This window comes from Oncorhynchus kisutch, linkage group LG5, assembly GCF_002021735.2.
Source record: "Oncorhynchus kisutch isolate 150728-3 linkage group LG5, Okis_V2, whole genome shotgun sequence".
Classification (NCBI taxonomy): domain Eukaryota; kingdom Metazoa; phylum Chordata; class Actinopteri; order Salmoniformes; family Salmonidae; genus Oncorhynchus; species Oncorhynchus kisutch.
In genome coordinates this window covers 4,987,266-5,008,510 of record NC_034178.2, presented here as the reverse complement: position 1 = coordinate 5,008,510, position 21,245 = coordinate 4,987,266, and the positions used below count along the sequence as shown (strand labels likewise).

The window sequence follows — 21,245 nt, the reverse complement described above, 5'->3', positions numbered from 1 at the left end:
GAATATGAGAAGAATGTATCGAATAACAAAATTAAATATAAATATGTCATCCGTCCCGAGTAGACGGAACAAATAGTCTATAGTCCTTTCACTTTTCAAGACCTCCCATATGGTCTAGCGGTTAGGATTCCTGGTTTTCACCCAGGCGGCCCGGGTTCGACTCCCGGTATGGGAACAACTGTTTTATTTAAAAATCATTGCACGTGATGTTCTCTATAGTAGTGTTTCTTAATAACCCTGCTCCTCGAACACATTGGTGGAAAAAGTACCCGATTGTCATACTTGAGTAAAGATACCTTATAGAAAATGGCTCAAGTAAAAGTCGCCCACTAAAATACTACTTGATTAAAAGTCTGAAAGTATTTGGTTTTAAATGTACTTATGTATCAACAAGTAAGTCTAATTGCTCAAATATACTTAAGTATCAAAGTTGCCTCACTTTCGAGGGCCTGATGCGGTTTCTTCTCTCAGTAATTATTTGTCCCGTTTTCAAGAAGACCCTCTCAGATGGAACGGATCCACTATGCTCTCGCTATGCAGTCTCCCTGTCATTACTTTAGTAAGCCGTGGGTATCTTCAATGAAGTGACATGTAACCGACATGTAAGAAGTGGTTACCTTTGACAGTGGTAAGGCAAACTTCAGTACCTTTTGGACTCTTTCCCGCACTGAAGCCTGTGTGCTCTCGTAAAGTTGTGGAATAAGTGAGTTAATAGGTTTTGAAAGGGTTTTCCTGCTTGGAATTGTGTACATTGGATTTAGACTATAGCTCTAATTTCTAAAACCTCTGTCCTCCATGATCGAAAATGGCTGGAAATCTGTGGCAATCATTTTAGCCAATGCAATATCAATGTGGCCTTGTTTTGCAACATAGTTGGCATTGTTTGCTACTTTGGGATAAACTGGTCCATAGAAGACTGCGTAGCTGTGGGTCGCGGAGTAGAGGCCTACTTGACTGAGTGGATACAGCTCCACGTGTGGGCGTTCTGGCTCCACCACAATCACTAGCAGGCCCGCTAGTTTCTCGAAGCTCCGCTACAGCTAGCTTCACAGTTCGCATATGCCGGCGTAGGTTGTGCGTAGAACCGGCATTGTCTACAATATTAAAATGCATCCAAATGCTACTATGCTTCCGACTCAATTTACAGCTCTTCCTCTCTCCTCAGCTGCTAAGTGTGTGACTGTGAGTGAGCTGGTTCGGCCCTCCCTCACGCATTGGTTCATTGGTTGACACTGTGTGTCTGATTGACAGGAACAACAGGTGAGGCTATTGGTCTGAGCAGACAGTCAGAACGAATGTGTGTGCGCTTGAGCATTTAGAGCTATATTATTTTATTTACTTTTTCGTTATTTGAATTAGTTAATTATATTCATTTAAGTATTTTGATGATTCATATCAAAAAAAAAAAAAAGTTTTTATAAATAGATTCGGCTCTTCTGATATGCGAGCCGGCTCCCAACGTTCCCCTACAAGAGCCGGCTCATAGAGCCGACTCGTTCGCGAACGACCCATCACTACAAACAAAGTATTTGTGTTGAGTGAGTCTGCCAGGTCAGATGCAGTAGGGATGACCAGGGATTTTCTCTTTAAGTGCGTGAATTGGACAATTGTCCTGTCCTGCTCAGCATTCAAAATGTAACGAGTTCGAGTACTTTTGGGTGTCAGGGAAAATGTATGGAGTAGAACGTACGTTATTTTATTTAGGAATGTAGTGAAGTAAAAGTAAGTTACCCCAAAAAACTACTTAAGTAGTACTTTAAAGTATTTTTCCTCAAGTACTTTACATCACTTCTCGAATACCCCCAACAGTACATATTTTTATTGTAACCCCGGATTCATCACCAAACCCTGTTTACCAAGGCTATAATGAAAAGTGTACTGTTGGGACCCTCAAAAGGGTTCGGAAATAACATTCTACAGTACCAATAAACTTACCTATTGATTTGATTGTTAAATTAGTGCTACGTTTTCCAACCTCCCATATGGTCTAGCGGTTAGGATTCCTGGTTTTCACCCAGGCGGCCCGGGTTCGACTCCCGGTATGGGAACGACATTTTTATTAGAACTTTAAACATGTTATGCACAGTAGACCTACAGATACAGGTATATGCCTGCGGCTTTGCCTGTTAAAATATTGCGAACTGACAAAATAGAATACTCTATCCGATGTAGACTACTCTAGTAATGCTGAAACTAGCGCTCACAGTCCCAGATCAGAATTACACGTTCATCCACGTAACTCAAACGTCACATTTCTAAGTGCTTAGACATTAATGGTGAAATGTTAAGGTAAGGGTTGGGATAGGCTTAAAACAGAAAGCGTTACATAACATTTGATACGGAAACTTAATTATAATCAATCTGATATAGAGAAACTGTAAGAACTTCACCTGTGAAAATAACCAGTAGCCTACTAACTCGAGACAGAATTGAATATCAGGTCCAAATAACTTTTTTTTATCATTTGAAAATCTTTAATTTTAGTTTTTAAAACAACTACACTCATTCAATTAAATACAGTCAAAAAAATGTTTTGGAGAAAGAGATGGTGAGGTGTGCCATGAAGACTAACCTGCTTTTTTTGAAATAGTGAAAAAAGTATTAAACAGACAGAGAATGCAATGTAAGTGATCTTTAAAAAGTAATCCTTCATCCCCAAAAAACAAAACATCTACCCTGTGCTCTTCAACAACAACATTATAATTAACCATAAAAGTGCAAAATCACAAATAAAAGGAACAAAATCAATTATATTTTAATTCACACTTGTACAATCAGTGCAACAATTACAAATATTTCATAGATATACCAGTGAATCTTTATAGTTTAAAAAGTGTCCAAAACACAACTTGAAGTCATTTCCCTGTCTTGGTGAGACATTTTGTAAACAGATTCAGACATTAGCTTTAAATTTGGTTAATATGCTTCACATAAACATTTAAAATAAATCATGAAGAATATTGCATCCCAACGATCAGCATCCCAACAACGCACACTGAAAGTTAACTTTAGTCTCTACACTAATCATAAAAGATTTATTTTAAATATACCTTGCCATGTAAAAATTAGACCAAATACACCCACCCAGACAATAGGGAGTGATTTAGACTTTTTTTAGCAGCATATTTGGTGCTCTCCATTAAGAGAAAATACACCTTTTATTCATCAGAATTCCAAAGTAAAAAAACAAATGATGTGGCTTAATTAGCATAAAGTGGCAGCTCTTTCTTTAGTATGTTAATGTAACCATAGCGTGGTTAAAACCTGTTAGTGCATAAACATATCAACAGGGGGATTCCCCTTGGCACAGACCAAATTGGACAGGTGGAGAATGCATGTTTGACTTTGAGTGCTGACAACACCTCACATACCCAATCATGAGGGCGTTCTACACAAGGTTGTTATTCCCTATAGTTTGGTTGACCTGCCTTCTCAATTCCCCAAGAACACTTTGTGTGGCAGTGAGTGACCCCAACCAGCAGGGTCTATCTACATTGCCAGCTCTTCTTCTCTGAATCTCATCTCTCCATTCATCCCTCTCTCAGTAGCAGCCATCCCTCCAGCTCCCGTCTCGTAGGGCACTCAGGCTGGACAAGCTCTTAGGAGGCGTCAATAAACTGGGGAAAAGAAGATCAGATTGAGATGAAAAATAGGAAATTATGATCCCAGACAACAAGAACCTAGTTTTGAGCTTGTTGGCGCTCCCCTAGTGTCCTACAGTAGCCTACCTGCGTGTGGGTTGGGCGATCTTGCTTCGAGGTGTGGAGCTGGTCCCAATAAAGGAGGCGGGGCGGGGCAGACTGCTCCGGGGGGGCGTAGGAGTGCCCCCCACCCCCACGGCTGGTTTACTGGGGAGGGGGATGCCGCTCAGGGACTGCAGACTGGTGGAGGTCGGCATGGTAACTGGCCCTTTCACAGTGGGGCTGACGTAGGCTGTGGCTTTGAGAGGTTGCCGTGACAACGACTGGAAGTTCCCCACACTCTGGACTCTGTTCTGCAACTGACCGGGTGAAGGGACTAGTGGGGAGAGGGTTGACAATAGATCATATACAGATTAATGGATTGATATAATATTCATGTTTTCCTCAGATGTACTGTACAATGTATGGACTACCTACTTAGAATGATCATTTTCAATTTGATGAATTCTGGAAAGTCAATCAAGCCCTGCAGTTTAATAGTATGTGTATGGTGAGAGCTAAAACAAAGAAGAAGACGGTATCTCACTGGAGGACTGTAGCCTGCTGGCCAACCCATTGGACGAGTCGAAGCTCAGACTGTTCCGAAGGGTGGAAGGAGAGCCGATGTGATTGGCTGGGCTCAGTGGACTCGGCATACTGGGAGCCCTGAACAGGTTGGGCATGCTCCTCCGCAGCTTATCTAAATAGAATGTACACACACACACACACAATATTCCTGTATGAATTCAAGGCCACAGATCTAGATGACTAAGTCTTTATAATTTCAGATTCCACATAGAGCCCTCGTCAAGAGGAATTACGTGCCACTCACTAGTCTCTCTTGAAGAACACCAGTGTTGAGGCCCCAAAGAGAAACATCTCCTGTAATCTCACCACCCTCTATTCAGTGTCCCTCTCCGGTTCAGCTCCCAGAACAGAAACAGAATAGCCTCCAAGAGCTTACGGAACAGTCAGTGTCTCAAGAGGCTTACAGTGAGCACATCCCTGGTAATCTGCCAGTACAGTCAACAGGCTAGGGAAGTACCTACGGTAGTAACTAACAAGTGCGTGACCTTAAAATGACCTCTTCCTCCATTAACATAAACAATGACAAGTTGAAAACAAACCTAGAAATAGATTAGTATAACTTTCATAAGAGGGCCATCATGTCGTGTGTCAATTATTTTGTAGCCCTACTAATATTGTACTTTGTTATGCAAATGTTCCATCAAGAAAACAAGGCTTGTTTGAAAAATGTACTCATATCTGCATTCCAAATGTGATCCCCAAAATATATAGCGAACATAAATACACAGAAAACACAAACATTATTAGAAGAGAGTCTTGCAGAGCAAGAATTCTTATTAGAAAGTGTGAGATTTCATCAATTTAAACAGAGGGCCAGGGTTGAGTCCAATAGACACCGAACAGAAGAACACACACACACACACAAAATGGAGGAGTCCAGTGCAACTAACCCCCTCCCCCCAAAAAATCTCCCATTTTCTCTAATGAACGCAACCCAAGTACCTGCATGGGCCAGGCCTGCTCACCTGATCCAGGCCTGAAGCCCTGTTGTTCGGGTGTGTAGGTGCTGAGTGTGGGGCTGGCCAGGGCCTGGGGTGGGGGCTGATAGGAGAATCCTCCAGAGGGGTACTGAGGGCTGGAGGGGCTGGAGAGGCTGGTTGTGCTCCTCCTCCAGTCCCGTATGCTGGAGAAGGTGTGGGAGTGGGAGAGGCCGCGCTGCAGGGTGGGTCCCACACGGGTCAGACGGGGCTGGGGAGGAGGTAGCTGCCCGTACTCTTCCTCATCCTCTTCCTCCTCCAGGTCAGCCTCGCCGTTGTGCTGAAGGGAGAGGAAGGAGAAGCTGGCGCTGCGGCGGTTGACGGAGGTGGTGGCGTAGTCCTGACGAAGACCTGAAGGAGGGGGAAATACAGACAAGCGCAAACACACAAACACGCACGCGCACACAATCAGTCGTCACCTTCTGCGCCTGAGGTTAAGGTTAATAAAGCCTGGATGAAGCCTGAGGTCTTGTATCACATGTTACAGTGTTAGAAGGGAGAGAAGGACAGAGGAAGAGAAGGACAGAGAGGAACAATAAAGGGCAAGAATATGGCCAGGAATCCAAGACCACTTGAACTGACAAGTAACAACTCTGGGCCATATTTTTAATCTTGGGGCCCAGAGTTAATCCCTTTCAGGTCACCTATTCAATAGTTAATAATAATAGTTCTGATTTATAAAGCATTTTCCACACTTTTACATAGAAATGGGGGAAAACTCACCTCTTACTATGTAAAACAATATATAGTCATAACTATGTGACGATAAGAGTTTTTAATAAAGGGTGAGGGACTCACTGTCCTCCTGCAGACGAGCCATGACCTGGACGTCAACAAGGTCCTGCAGCTTGTATCCCTGCGTGATGGAGTCATCCTCCAGCTCGGAGGCACTGAGCTCACTGTCCATGGAAGACTGGGGGCTGAGGAGGAACCGCCGGAGGCTGCGGCCTTCAGCATACAACAACACAGTTCAGGTCAGATCACAGACAAATTACATTGCAGAGATTTTACATTAACAATGAACACAAAGAAAACTGACCAGATGAAAAGCAAGATTAGTTTAGATAGAGGCACACTGGCAGCAAAAAAACATCACTCTCCCTTTAAGAAACATTGCCGAGTCACTGTTAGTAGGAAGGCCACGTCATGGAATTGTGCCTTTGGTGATAGAAGCACCAGAAGCACCACAAATCACAGACAAAGCAAGAAAAGGCCATATTGTGTTTATGGCCACTCCAAGCCCCCATGGCCATTTTCCATTATGGCTGCCAACCAGATCCCACAGGCTCGAGCTAGCTGTATGACATGTGGCGCTTCCTTCACCAAAGGGACTATTCCACTCAAGTCTGTCCCCTCACCATCGCACTATGTTCAACTTCACATGGGAAACACCTGAAGTAGCAGAAACTGAACACACACTGAAACACTCCTTCTCTTGCCGTGACAAATGATGAATGATGACCTTGGGGGCTTCTCAATAGTCTATAACGGCTTCCTCTCCTCTCTTCTTGTGTCCACCACTATTCTGATCTGACAAGACAGCCAGTAGGTGAAACTTAAGGTATTTCACAAGTCCATATGTCTAACATCAGCAGGAACGAAGGAGAGGAGACAAGGAGAGGAAGCTCTTTCAAACAGACTATTGAGACGCAAACCTTGACATGACATAGAGACTGAGACAACGTGAGCCAGCGGGGGAGCGAGCGAGGCTTACTGCGATTGGCTGAGTGATTGGCTGGGAGGAATGTGGGAATTCTCTCAGCCTTCCCTACAGGAGTCAGGGACAGGTGGAGGAGAGGATGGAGGGGTGAGGAGAATGAGGCTGATGGAGGGAGAAATAAAGGGAGGGGACAGAGACAGGATAAAAGGGAGAGAGAGAGAATCATGGAGAGTTGTTTTAATGGAGAAAAAAATTAAACTATTCCAATGAAGAGACTGGTATTTTTTTCAATTGTGAAATACCATGTTTAAGAAGTAATCATGGATGGAGTAACCCTCATGTCTAAGAACCAGGGGTTTTCCTCGCCTGGTGAACTGATCAGGAGTGTTGAGTTTCTGCTCAACACGGCCCAGGATTTTTCTGCTCAATATGGCCCTGATTCTGCTCAATAGGGACAAGTTTCTCCTGATCAGGTTGCAAGGTTGAAAAACCTCTAGTTCAACTAATGTCATATGGTAATATTATGGCAATATGTACCCATGTCACATAGTAATCTGTGTGTGTATTTACCAGGTCTGTCAGCGGGCGGAGGGGTGGGGCAGGACCTGGAGAACGAGGCACTGAGAGGGGACACTCCAGCTACACGTCTCAGGGGGAGGGCAGGGGAAGAGTGGCTGGAGAAGACCCCCCGCCACCTATGGACTACAGAGGTAGGAGGAGGGAGGGGAAAAGGCAATATCATACTCTATCGGACCACCCCCAAAACACACACAGCTGTCAGTGCTTTCCGGGCCCCTCACAAGGAACAGAGGTCAGCAGTGTGAAGCGGTTGTTTACCTCACACCCAGCGCGTCACATTGCTGTGACAGTCACAGAACCACTATTCAGTAGCAGCCAGGGAACACATCTGCTGTCCAATGCCCAGGAGACAAAGCTGCATTCACAACCTCACACACACACTGCTCAACACACCCATTCAGCACGGGCCAGAACCAGGGACGGAGCAGCGACCACACACACCTTCTGAAATATATTCATAGAGGAGACCTACAGGAATGAACACCCGCTAAGCAAATATCCCAGCAATCTATCTAGAGGAGATGTGGTGGATCCAAAGAACAAAGAGAGAGGAGAATGATTAATAAATGTTGCAGAGCTGAGAAAGCAAATCATCTCTCTCTCTCTGTGGTGGTTCGACTGTGAGCTGCTAAACACAGCGCTGCATATATCCCTGCACCAGATAGAGTGGGGTTATGTTATACCTGTCACTGAGAATATAAACCACTTAGCAGCATCGAGGCGAGGTGCCTTTCATGTAAACACGGTAACCATGGTTACCCCTCTGGTTGCTGAGGGAGGCCCTGTGAACGTAGCAACAGGCAGATAGTAGGTCAAGTGTGAAAGCAGTGGAAGGCTTTTCCTGCAGTTACAGCTACTGTGGAATTAATATACAGGCTTCTAGTATAGATCCTTACAGCAATATATTGTAGTAAAATACAGGTAACTGCCAAAATAAAGGAAACACTAGTATGAGGGATAAAAGTATATTTTATAAGTAGTACACTTTATGTTGTTGTTCCCTTTATTTTGGTGGTTACCTGTAGTTCACTGATGAAATGGCGGCAGGTAGCCTAGTGTTTAGAGCGTTGGACTAGTAACCGAAAGGTTGCTAGATTGAATCCCTAAGATGAAAAGATAAAAATCTGTCGGTCTGCCCCTGAACAAGGCAGTTAACCCACTGTTCCTCGGCAGTCATTGTAAATAACAATTGTTCGTAACTGACTTGCCTGGTTAAATAAAATAAAAAAATAAAAAATGGCAGTTTCACTGATGCAACGATAAGCTGTTGCATGACAAGTATATAATTTGAAGGCCAAGTTAAATAGGATCTAATATGCAAAACCATATCAAAACATTTGATACATTTCAAATATATAATAGTAAAAAGAAATGCAATTAAGCTGACGTGTGTGTTTACTCTAAGTTGTTGAAAGTGACACACACAGACAGTTGCGGCCAGTGCTTCAGCTCTCATTAAGAGCTTAGAGGACTAGAGCAGTATTAATACATTACCTTCAGCGCAGACCGTGGGAGACGTCACATCTATTCACTGTTTCACACCACAGCTTCCTCTCAGACATGAACCCAAGGTCCACTCTCAGTGGTCATTAGACACCATAAAATGTCTCAGGAGTAGAGGCATTAACCCTGACGTTACCGCTAAATTCCCAGAGTTGGCCACTCACACCTTCACTTCAGGGCCTCTCATTCATTCTCATTCAACCTCATCACCTCTCCACTGCAACCCTTCTTCAGGTAGATGCTGTGAATTAGAAGGTGATCTCCATCACCTAACCAGGTGAAATGAATGTGCTCACTGTCATAACCATGGTGCGAATGTGTGGGTCTGTAGGTTGGTATACGGCTGTCTTTTCAGGAGTGACTCCGCTTGTGCGTGACCACCGTGCGTAGTTTAATGGCGCCGGTCGTGTTATGCGTAGTTTAGTGATACCATCACTGTGTGTAGTTTAATGTAGCTGGTGCTGTGTGACTAGTGACTGTCTGGCAAGGTGCTGTACTTTTATCTCAGAGTCCAAAATAGTCTGGAGTTGGCTAGTTACATAATCCTGAGACTTGAGGACCTGTTTCACACTGAGCTCAAGGCATCACAGTGCTAGCCTCCCCCTCACCTCCATGTACCCACACACACAGTAAAGTAGAATCATAACCATCTGTTGAAAGGAAGTCTTCGAAAACTAAACATTTTGTCAGGTTGATAGAAACCTATGGTCTATTATATAGCCATCCATCTATCTATCCACCCTTTTCGGTCCCTAGTTTCCACCCCTCCTCATACCTTGGTCCAACCTGAGGCACAGTGAGCGGGCCGACTCCACCTCTGTTCTGGGGCTGTCCAGGACCTGTCTGCTCCACTGGAGGGGGGTAACAGGGCTCTCCCCCCACAGCCGGGCCTTGGCTGACACATACAGCCTGCGGGGGAAGACATGATGAGAGCCAGAAGAGAAGGAATGAAGAGGATTTTACTGCCCTATAGTCCCATATCAACCCTTATGGGCCTACAGGGAAGCCTGGTTTCAGATCAGGGATACGTTTTCCAGTTTTACTATGATCCCAAAAATGTACATCAAGCCACAACCTCACTTAAAACCTGAGAATAGAATCATATTGATTGTAGCCAACAAGTGCAAACCGTGGCGCATAGTGTGGAGCAGCAAATTCTGACTGCAGTCCAAAATTGGTTTTGGGCACTATAATAGATTTGACATAATAAAGATTGAGTCACAAGTATAATGTCACCTTTTATCAGCGGGTATTCTTATGCATACGTTTTACCACTAAAATTATAGCACTTCCTGTGTCCAGTCGTCCACCCCCAAGTCGACATGTCTCAGACTGATGCGGTCTAGCCTCCATTTCAACAGGCACATTTTCACAGCGCACAGTGGCCGTCTGCTCAATCATAATCGTTGACTATGATAACTGCAACACATCGATGTTTTTTGTTTGCTAAAGAAAAATCGAATGATATTGGAACAAGTGTCAGCTCCATATTTCTGTCCAATTTGCCCCGAAGGTGTGGCTTTGTTGTCGTATATCATTCCTACTAGGATGAGTCTCATTTGCAGGTACATCATTATATTCCATACCAGAGTAACAGTCACATATCCTATAAAATAAACAGAACACTGCATCACCATCGTATATGACAGATCAATTGTCATATGCAAATAAGGACTGCAAGTTTAAAAGAAATCTGTCAGATAAAATTTGCCTCCTGTCAACTACATTATACAAACCATTGGATATTGTGAAATAGTTACCAGGTAGCTTCAGAGTCTTCAATAGAGAATAGAGCATCTAGGTCCAGAATGTCCACCTCATCCAGAACCGTACGTTCCATATAATCAGCCTCCGTGTCGAGAGCAGTATCAACATAATGCGAATGTAAATATTCGAACGGTTCGTCCAACGGGAAAAATGACTCCAAGGAAGACTGGCACAGTAGCGTCGGTAACGGGCTAGGTATGCAGTAGCTCCCGGCCATGTAGGCCGGGGAGGGAGGTAGAATGTGGGGGTTGCCAGTACAACCGTTCGCCCGCGTCCTCAATTGCTCATTTTGCCGCTCCAATTTCCGAACCAGCTCTTGGAGCTTTTTCACCTCCAGTTCGGCGTTCGCGGCATTGCTGTTGCCGTTGACATCCGTCATTATCTGGGGGTTCATCACTGCTGCATCCATTGGATGGAAAAGTACAAATACCCGATATATTTTTTATTAAATGGTGGACGGGGTAAGCTACACTCAAGTCTCAGCTCACCCGTTGCCCACACTGTGATTTGGGTATGGGTTGTATCTCGCTTGCTCTAGTGCCCATCAGGACTAGAGCTTTCAGATGTCACCCAATAAGGGATGGTGGCGTGCTACAGACTGTCTCCACCCCCAAAGTGCTGAATCCACCGCGGGAACTGTTGCCTAATTAGTGATTTCAGGGCAGGTGCGTGCAAGCGTTCTCTCCTCAAACTTCACAGTTGTCACATTGATAAGTGACAATTATTTGTTTTACCACAAAGACAATGCCCAACACATTGTCTTTGTCCGTAAAGAAGGAGCAGACGGCCACTGTGCTCTGTGAAAATGTGCCTAAAGAAGATGCAACATTTTTGTTTCAAATATGTTTATTAATAAAACAGAGAATGAGAGATTACGTCCGAAGTGAAAATATATTATTTGATTATTTGCCTACCTTTTGATAACACAAGATATTGGCTAAACCATTCATATTTTATCTACAAGCATACACAGTTGACTTCATTGATATACACATAAAGATCTATTGAATTGAATAATAATTTCACCAGCCACTACATATTCTACAACCGCATGCTCAGAGCGCCCATGCATCTTGAACACTCCCCTGGTTAAACCAGGGCATTTTATGCGCATTTATCGCCCTCCTGTGGTGTAAATTGAGACGGCAAATTATGGTACTGTGGTGACTTTGTCCAATTTAACGCAGGAGTGAAAGTTCTGAAGGCACGAAATATAAATACAGAATCTGCACCGCAGGTTTCAGCACCATGGACAGCGACTAAGGCAGAATCCCTAACGTGGACTTTCAGCACCCCCTGACAGTGGACAGCGCCTGGTTAAAGTGCAGCTCTAACGTTACCGGCCATTTATTTTTTTATATGGAATAAAAACAGCATATTATAGCAAGGTATATGAAAAACACATTTTTATTTTCAATATACAGACAAAGACAATGGACAGGTATGTTGCCAGAGATGGCCCTCTGGTGGCAGAAAAAAAACATTACAGCCTATATGGAGTTGGGTATCCTGCCCTCACATGGACAGAACCCCTTTGAATTTGTACATGCATTTGAGTCATGTACTTGGTGGCTATTTCCAGATCTAAATAACCTTTAGGGGACATATAAAAAGCTACAACAGGGGTTGGATGAACAATATGTCCACTTACTAATAACAGTTCTGATCTCAGAGGAAGATAATGATGAAGATGTTGCTGTGATTTCCCTGTGTCCAGTTCTATTCTGTCCTCCACCTCAGCGTTTCTTCCAGGTGAACTTCCTCCTCGCTCCCTCCTGGCCTGGCTTCTTCCTCTCCTTAATTCTGGGGCCAGGGGTCAGCAGCCCAGCTGAGAAGGAGGCAGAGATGCAGGTCAAAGGTCAAACCAAAAATGGTACAATACATCAACAACAAAGCAACAGAGGAACAGCGGCCAATGTTGTTCATTTGATGTAAATTAAAACGGTCCTTCTCTCAACACATATCAAATGTGCAGGCTAAAGTTCAATCTACACTTGGTTTCCTCTATCGTAATCGCTCCTCTTTCACCCCAGCTGCCAGACTAACCCTGATTCAGATGACTATCCTACGCATGTTAAATTACGGAGACATAATTTGTAGATTGTTAGGTAAGGGTGCCCTCGAGAGGCTAGATGTTCTTTACCATTCGGCCATCAGATTTGTCACCAATGCTCCTTATAGGACACATCACTGCACTCAATTACTCCTCTGTAAACTGGTCATCTATGTATACCTGTCGCAAGACCCACTGGTTGATGCTTATTTATAAAACACTCTTCGGCCTCACTCCCCCCTATCTGAGATATCTACTGCAGCCCTCATCCTCCACATACAACACCCGTTCTGCCAGTCACATTCTGTTAAAGGTCCCCAAAGCACACACATCCCTGGGTCGCTCCTCTTTTCAGTTCGCTGCAGCTAGTGACTGGAACAAGCTGCAACAAACACTCAAACTGGACACTTTCATCTCAATCTCTTCATTCAAAGACTCAATCATGGACACTCTTACTGACAATTGTGGCTGCTTTGCGTGATGTATTGTTGGCTTTACCTTCTTGCCCTTTGTGCTGTTGTCTGTGCTCAATAATGTTTGTACCATGTTTTGTGCTGCTACCATGTGTTGCTGCCATGCTGTTATGTTGTGTTGCTGCCATGCTGTTGTCATGTTGTGTTGCTGCCATGCTGTTGTCATGTTGTGTTGCTGCCATGCTGTTGTCATGTTGTGTTGCTGCCATGCTGTTGTCATGTTGTGTTGATACCATGCTGTTGTCATGTTGTGTTGATACCATGCTGTTGTCATGTTGTGTTGATACCATGCTGTTGTCATGTTGTGTTGCTGCCATGCTGTTGTCATGTTGTGTTGCTGCCATGCTGTTGTCATGTTGTGTTGCTACCATGCTGTTGTCATGTTGTGTTGCTGCCATGCTGTTGTCATGTTGTGTTGCTGCCATGCTGTTGTCATGTTGTGTTGCTGCCATGCTGCTGTCATGTTGTGCTGCTGCCATGCTGTTGTCATGTTGTGTTGCTGCCATGCTGTTGTCATGTTGTGTTGCTGCCATGCTGTTGTCATGTTGTGTTGCTGCCATGCTGTTGTCATGTTGTGTTGCTGCCATGCTGTTGTCATGTTGTGTTGCTGCCATTTGTGCTGCTGCCATGCTGTTGTCAGGTTGTGCTGCTGCCATGCTGTTGTCATGTTGTGTTGCTGCCATGCTGTTGTCATGTTGTGTTGCTGCCATGCTGTTGTCATGTTGTGCTGCTGCCATGCTGTTGTCATGTTGTGTTGCTGCCATTTGTGCTGCTGCCATGCTGTTGTCATGTTGTGTTGCTGCCATTTGTGCTGCTGCCATGCTGTTGTCATGTTGTGTTGCTGCCATGCTGTTGTCATGTTGTGTTGCTACCATGCTGTTGTCATGTTGTGTTGCTGCCATGCTGTTGTCATGTTGTGTTGCTACCATGCTGTTGTCATGTTGTGTTGCTGCCATGCTGTTGTCATGTTGTGCTGCTGCCATGCTGTTGTCATGTTGTGTTGCTGCCATGCTGTTGTCATGTTGTGTTGCTGCCATGCTGTTGTCATGTTGTGTTGCTGCCATGCTGTTGTCATGTTGTGTTGCTGCCATTTGTGCTGCTGCCATGCTGTTGTCATGTTGTGCTGCTGCCATGCTGTTGTCATGTTGTGTTGCTGCCATGCTGTTGTCATGTTGTGTTGCTGCCATGCTGTTGTCATGTTGTGCTTCTGCCATGCTGTTGTCATGTTGTGTTGCTGCCATTTGTGCTGCTGCCATGCTGTTGTCATGTTGTGTTGCTGCCATTTGTGCTGATGCCATGCTGTTGTCATGTTGTGTTGCTGCCATGCTGTTGTCATGTTGTGTTGCTGCCATTTGTGCTGCTGCCATGCTGTTGTCATGTTGTGCTGCTGCCATGCTGTTGTCATGTTGTGTTGCTGCCATGCTGTTGTCATTTGTGCTGCTGCCATGCTGTTGTCATTTCTGCTGCTGCCATGCTGTTGTCATTTGTGCTGCTGCCATGCTGTTGTCATGTTGTGTTGCTGCCATGCTGTTGTCATGTTGTGTTGCTGCCATGCTGTTGTCATTTGTGCTGCTGCCATGCTGTTGTCATTTGTGCTGCTGCCATGCTGTTGTCATGTTGTGTTGCTGCCATGCTGTTGTCATGTTGTGCTGCTGCCATGCTGTTGTCATGTTGTGTTGCTGCCATGCTGTTGTCATGTTGTGCTGCTGCCATGCTGTTGTCATGTTGTGTTGCTGCCATGCTGTTGTCATTTGTGCTGCTGCCATGCTGTTGTCATGTTGTGTTGCTGCCATGCTGTTGTCATTTGTGCTGCTGCCATGCTGTTGTCATTTGTGCTGCTGCAATGCTGTTGTCATGTTGTGTTGCTGCCATGCTGTTGTCATGTTGTGCTGCTGCCATGCTGTTGTCATGTTGTGCTGCTGCCATGCTGTTGTCATGTTGTGTTGCTGCCATGCTGTTGTCATGTTGTGTTGCTGCCATGCTGTTGTCATTGTGCTGCTGACATGCTGTTGTCATGTTGTGTTGCTGCCATGCTGTTGTCATGTTGTGTTGCTGCCATGCTGTTGTCATTTGTGCTGCTGCCATGCTGTTGTCATTTGTGCTGCTGCCATGCTGTTGTCATGTTGTGCTGCTGCCATGCTGTTGTCATGTTGTGCTGCTGCCATGCTGTTGTCATGTTGTGCTGCTGCCATGCTGTTGTCATTTGTGCTGCTGACATGCTGTTGTCATGTTGTGTTGCTGCCATGCTGTTGTCATTTGTGCTGCTGCCATGCTGTTGTCATGTTGTGTTGCTGCCATGCTGTTGTCATGTTGTGTTGCTGCCATGCTGTTGTCATTTGTGCTGCTGCCATGCTGTTGTCATGTTGTGCTGCTGCCATGCTGTTGTCATTTGTGTTGCTGCCATGCTGTTGTCATTTGTGCTGCTGCCATGCTGTTGTCATTTGTGCTGCTGCCATGCTGTTGTCATGTTGTGTTGCTGCCATGCTGTTGTCATGTTGTGCTGCTGCCATGCTGTTGTCATGTGTTGCTGCCATGCTGTTGTCATGTGTTGCTGCCATGCTGTTGTCATGTTGTGCTGCTGCCATGCTGTTGTCATGTTGTGTTGCTGCCATGCTGTTGTCATTTGTGCTGCTGTCATGCTGTTGTCATTTGTGTCGCTGCCATGCTGTTGTCATGTTGTGTTGCTGCCATGCTGTTGTCATGTTGTGCTGCTGCCATGCTGTTGTCATGTTGTGCTGCTGCCATGCTGTTGTCATGTTGTGTTGCTGCCATGCTGTTGTCATGTTGTGTTGCTGCCATTTGTGCTGCTGCCATGCTGTTGTCATGTTGTGTTGCTGCCATGCTGTTGTCATGTTGTGTTGCTGCCATGCTGCTGTCATGTTGTGCTGCTGCCATGCTGTTGTCATGTTGTGTTGCTGCCATGCTGTTGTCATGTTGTGTTGCTGCCATGCTGTTGTCATGTTGTGTTGCTGCCATGCTGTTGTCATGTTGTGTTGCTGCCATTTGTGCTGCTGCCATGCTGTTGTCATGTTGTGCTGCTGCCATGCTGTTGTCATGCTGTGTTGCTGCCATGCTGTTGTCATGTTGTGTTGCTGCCATGCTGTTGTCATGTTGTGCTGCTGCCATGCTGTTGTCATGTTGTGTTGCTGCCATTTGTGCTGCTGCCATGCTGTTGTCATGTTGTGTTGCTGCCATTTGTGCTGCTGCCATGCTGTTGTCATGTTGTGCTGCTGCCATGCTGTTGTCATGTTGTGTTGCTGCCATTTGTGCTGCTGCCATGCTGTTGTCATGTTGTGTTGCTGCCATGCTGTTGTCATGTTGTGTTGCTGCCATTTGTGCTGCTGCAATGCTGTTGTCATGTTGTGTTGCTGCCATTTGTGCTGCTGCCATGCTGTTGTCATGTTGTGCTGCTGCCATGCTGTTGTCATGTTGTGTTGCTGCCATGCTGTTGTCATTTGTGCTGCTGCCATGCTGTTGTCATTTGTGCTGCTGCCATGCTGTTGTCATTTGTGCTGCTGCCATGCTGTTGTCATGTTGTGTTGCTGCCATGCTGTTGTCATGTGTTGCTGCCATGCTGTTGTCATGTGTTGCTGCCATGCTGTTGTCATTTGTGCTGCTGCCATGCTGTTGTCATTTGTGCTGCTGCCATGCTGTTGTCATGTTGTGCTGCTGCCATGCTGTTGTCATGTTGTGCTGCTGCCATGCTGTTGTCATGTTGTGTTGCTGCCATGCTGTTGTCATGTTGTGCTGCTGCCATGCTGTTGTCATGTTGTGTTGCTGCCATGCTGTTGTCATTTGTGCTGCTGCCATGCTGTTGTCATGTTGTGTTGCTGCCATGCTGTTGTCATTTGTGCTGCTGACATGCTGTTGTCATTTGTGCTGCTGCCATGCTGTTGTCATGTTGTGTTGCTGCCATGCTGTTGTCATGTTGTGCTGCTGCCATGCTGTTGTCATGTTGTGCTGCTGCCATGCTGTTGTCATGTTGTGTTTGCTGCCATGCTGTTGTCATGTTGTGTTGCTGCCATGCTGTTGTCATGTTGTGTTGCTGCCATGCTGTTGTCATTTGTGCTGCTGCCATGCTGTTGTCATGTTGTGTTGCTGCCATGCTGTTGTCATGTTGTGTTGCTGCCATGCTGTTGTCATTTGTGCTGCTGCCATGCTGTTGTCATTTGTGCTGCTGCCATGCTGTTGTCATGTTGTGCTGCTGCCATGCTGTTGTCATGTTGTGCTGCTGCCATGCTGTTGTCATGTTGTGCTGCTGCCATGCTGTTGTCATTTGTGCTGCTGACATGCTGTTGACATGTTGTGTGGCTGCCATGCTGTTGTCATTTGTGCTGCTGCCATGCTGTTGTCATGTTGTGTTGCTGCCATGCTGTTGTCATGTTGTGTTGCTGCCATGCTGTTGTCATTTGTGCTGCTGCCATGCTGTTGTCATTTGTGCTGCTGCCATGCTGTTGTCATGTTGTGTTGCTGCCATGCTGTTGTCATTTGTGCTGCTGCCATGCTGTTGTCATGTTGTGCTGCTGCCATGCTGTTGTCATGTTGTGCTGCTGCCATGCTGTTGTCATGTGTTGCTGCCATGCTGTTGTCATGTTGTGCTGCTGCCATGCTGTTGTCATGTTGTTTTGCTGCCATGCTGTTGTCATGTTGTGTTGCTGCCATGCTGTTGTCATGTTGTGTTGCTGCCATGCTGTTGTCATGTTGTGTTGCTGCCATGCTGTTGTCATTTGTGCTGCTGCCATGCTGTTGTCATGTTGTGTTGCTGCCATGCTGTTGTCATGTTGTGCTGCTGCCATGCTGTTGTCATGTTGTGCTGCTGCCATGCTGTTGTCATGTTGTGTTGCTGCCATGCTGTTGTCATGTTGTGTTGCTGCCATGCTGTTGTCATGTTGTGTTGCTGCCATGCTGTTGTCATTTGTGCTGCTGCCATGCTGTTGTCATTTGTGCTGCTGCCATGCTGTTGTCATGTTGTGCTGCTGCCATGCTGTTGTCATGTTGTGCTGCTGCCATGCTGTTGTCATGTTGTGCTGCTGCCATGCTGTTGTCATTTGTGCTGCTGACATGCTGTTGTCATGTTGTGTGGCTGCCATGCTGTTGTCATTTGTGCTGCTGCCATGCTGTTGTCATGTTGTGTTGCTGCCATGCTGTTGTCATGTTGTGTTGCTGCCATGCTGTTGTCATTTGTGCTGCTGCCATGCTGTTGTCATGTTGTGCTGCTGCCATGCTGTTGTCATGTTGTGCTGCTGCCATGCTGTTGTCATTTGTGCTGCTGACATGCTGTTGTCATGTTGTGTGGCTGCCATGCTGTTGTCATTTGTGCTGCTGCCATGCTGTTGTCATGTTGTGTTGCTGCCATGCTGTTGTCATGTTGTGTTGCTGCCATGCTGTTGTCATTTGTGCTGCTGCCATGCTGTTGTCATGTTGTGCTGCTGCCATGCTGTTGTCATTTGTGCTGCTGCCATGCTGTTGTCATGTTGTGTTGCTGCCATGCTGTTGTCATTTGTGCTGTTGTCATTTGTGCTGCTGCCATGCTGTTGTCATGTTGTGTTGCTGCCATGCTGTTGTCATGTTGTGCTGCTGCCATGCTGTTGTCATGTTGTGCTGCTGCCATGCTGTTGTCATGTTGTGTTGCTGCCATGCTGTTGTCATGTTGTGTTGCTGCCATGCTGTTGTCATGTTGTGTTGCTGCCATGCTGTTGTCATTTGTGCTGCTGCCATGCTGTTGTCATGTTGTGCTGCTGCCATGCTGTTGTCATGTTGTGCTGCTGCCATGCTGTTGTCATGTTGTGCTGCTGCCATGCTGTTGTCATTTGTGCTGCTGACATGCTGTTGTCATGTTGTGTGGCTGCCATGCTGTTGTCATTTGTGCTGCTGCCATGCTGTTGTCATGTTGTGTTGCTGCCATGCTGTTGTCATGTTGTGTTGCTGCCATGCTGTTGTCATTTGTGCTGCTGCCATGCTGTTGTCATTTGTGCTGCTGCCATGCTGTTGTCATGTTGTGTTGCTGCCATGCTGTTGTCATTTGTGCTGCTGCCATGCTGTTGTCATGTTGTGCTGCTGCCATGCTGTTGTCATGTTGTGCTGCTGCCATGCTGTTGTCATGTGTTGCTGCCATGCTGTTGTCATGTTGTGCTGCTGCCATGCTGTTGTCATGTTGTTTTGCTGCCATGCTGTTGTCATGTTGTGTTGCTGCCATGCTGTTGTCATGTTGTGTTGCTGCCATGCTGTTGTCATTTGTGCTGCTGCCATGCTGTTGTCATGTTGTGTTGCTGCCATGCTGTTGTCATTTGTGCTGCTGCCATGCTGTTGTCATTTGTGCTGCTGCCATGCTGTTGTCATGTTGTGTTGCTGCCATGCTGTTGTCATGTTGTGCTGCTGCCATGCTGTTGTCATGTTGTGCTGCTGCCATGCTGTTGTCATGTTGTGTTGCTGCCATGCTGTTGTCATGTTGTGTTGCTGCCATGCTGTTGTCATGTTGTGTTGCTGCCATGCTGTTGTCATGTTGTGTTGCTGCCATGCTGTTGTCATTTGTGCTGCTGCCATGCTGTTGTCATGTTGTGTTGCTGCCATGCTGTTGTCATGTTGTGTTGCTGCCATGCTGTTGTCATTTGTGCTGCTGCCATGCTGTTGTCATTTGTGCTGCTGCCATGCTGTTGTCATGTTGTGCTGCTGCCATGCTGTTGTCATGTTGTGCTGCTGCCATGCTGTTGTCATGTTGTGCTGCTGCCATGCTGTTGTCATTTGTGCTGCTGACATGCTGTTGTCATGTTGTGTGGCTGCCATGCTGTTGTCATTTGTGCTGCTGCCATGCTGTTGTCATGTTGTGTTGCTGCCATGCTGTTGTCATGTTGTGTTGCTGCCATGCTGTTGTCATTTGTGCTGCTGCCATGCTGTTGTCATTTGTGCTGCTGCCATGCTGTTGTCATGTTGTGTTGCTGCCATGCTGTTGTCATTTGTGCTGCTGCCATGCTGTTGTCATGTTGTGCTGCTGCCATGCTGTTGTCATGTTGTGCTGCTGCCATGCTGTTGTCATGTGTTGCTGCCATGCTGTTGTCATGTTGTGCTGCTGCCATGCTGTTGTCATGTTGTGCTGCTGCCATGCTGTTGTCATGTTGTGTTGCTGCCATGCTGTTGTCATGTTGTGTTGCTGCCATGCTGTTGTCATGTTGTGTTGCTGCCATGCTGTTGTCATTTGTGCTGCTGCCATGCTGTTGTCATTTGTGCTGCTGCCATGCTGTTGTCATGTTGTGCTGCTGCCATGCTGTTGTCATGTTGTGCTGCTGCCATGCTGTTGTCATGTTGTGCTGCTGCCATGCTGTTGTCATTTGTGCTGCTGACATGCTGTTGTCATGTTGTGTGGCTGCCATGCTGTTGTCATTTGTGCTGCTGCCATGCTGTTGTCATGTTGTGCTGCTGCCATGCTGTTGTCATGTTGTGCTGCTGCCATGCTGTTGTCATTTGTGCTGCTGACATGCTGTTGTCATGTTGTGTGGCTGCCATGCTGTTGTCATTTGTGCTGCTGCCATGCTGTTGTCATGTTGTGTTGCTGCCATGCTGTTGTCATGTTGTGTTGCTGCCATGCTGTTGTCATTTGTGCTGCTGCCATGCTGTTGTCATTTGTGCTGCTGCCATGCTGTTGTCATGTTGTGCTGCTGCCATGCTGTTGTCATTTGTGCTGCTGCCATGCTGTTGTCATGTTGTGTTGCTGCCATGCTGTTGTCATTTGTGCTGTTGTCATTTGTGCTGCTGCCATGCTGTTGTCATGTTGTGTTGCTGCCATGCTGTTGTCATGTTGTGTTGCTGCCATGCTGTTGTCATGTTGTGCTGCTGCCATGCTGTTGTCATGTTGTGTTGCTGCCATGCTGTTGTCATGTTGTGTTGCTGCCATGCTGTTGTCATGTTGTGTTGCTGCCATGCTGTTGTCATTTGTGCTGCTGCCATGCTGTTGTCATGTTGTGTTGCTGC

At 46.0% G+C, this 21,245-nt stretch overlaps 2 protein-coding genes and 2 non-coding genes across 9 annotated transcripts in view; 2 read left to right on the top strand and 2 right to left on the bottom strand.

The window, feature by feature from the left end:
* The first annotated feature begins 103 nt into the window (after window positions 1-103).
* trnae-uuc (transfer RNA glutamic acid (anticodon UUC)) lies at window positions 104-175 on the top strand. The gene has a single exon. It is a non-coding gene; the product is annotated as a tRNA-Glu (tRNA).
* Window positions 176-1,976: 1,801 nt separating this feature from the next.
* On the top strand, window positions 1,977-2,048 carry trnae-uuc (transfer RNA glutamic acid (anticodon UUC)). Its single transcript has one exon. It is a non-coding gene; the product is annotated as a tRNA-Glu (tRNA).
* Window positions 2,049-2,736: 688 nt separating this feature from the next.
* Window positions 2,737-11,371, bottom strand: LOC109890538 (SLAIN motif-containing protein 1). Of its 3 annotated transcripts, XM_020482463.2 has the most exons (9): window positions 10,748-11,371; window positions 9,763-9,896; window positions 7,476-7,607; window positions 6,960-7,067; window positions 6,044-6,193; window positions 5,234-5,596; window positions 4,228-4,380; window positions 3,729-4,017; window positions 2,737-3,617 (listed from the first exon to the last, which is right to left on the bottom strand). In XM_020482463.2, the coding sequence occupies exons 1-9, from the start codon at window positions 11,161-11,163 to the stop codon at window positions 3,542-3,544; spliced, it is 1,821 nt and encodes a 606-aa protein (XP_020338052.1). In that variant the 5' UTR covers window positions 11,164-11,371; the 3' UTR covers window positions 2,737-3,541. The 3 variants fall into 3 exon arrangements, with proteins under 3 accessions (XP_020338052.1, XP_031680063.1, XP_031680064.1); XM_031824203.1 differs by lacking the exon at window positions 6,960-7,067 and having other exon boundaries at window positions 10,748-11,362; XM_031824204.1 differs by lacking the exons at window positions 6,960-7,067; window positions 7,476-7,607 and having other exon boundaries at window positions 10,748-11,362.
* Window positions 11,372-12,143: 772 nt separating this feature from the next.
* LOC109890545 (28S ribosomal protein S9, mitochondrial-like) overlaps window positions 12,144-21,245 on the bottom strand; it is a 30,093-nt gene continuing 20,991 nt past the window's right edge. For all 4 annotated transcript variants that reach the window (XM_031824202.1, XM_031824199.1, XM_031824201.1 and 1 more), the window contains one exon: window positions 12,144-12,582. In XM_031824202.1, coding sequence (XP_031680062.1) covers window positions 12,491-12,582 — 92 coding nt within the window. In that variant the 3' untranslated portion in view covers window positions 12,144-12,490. The remainder of the gene's footprint in view (window positions 12,583-21,245) is intronic.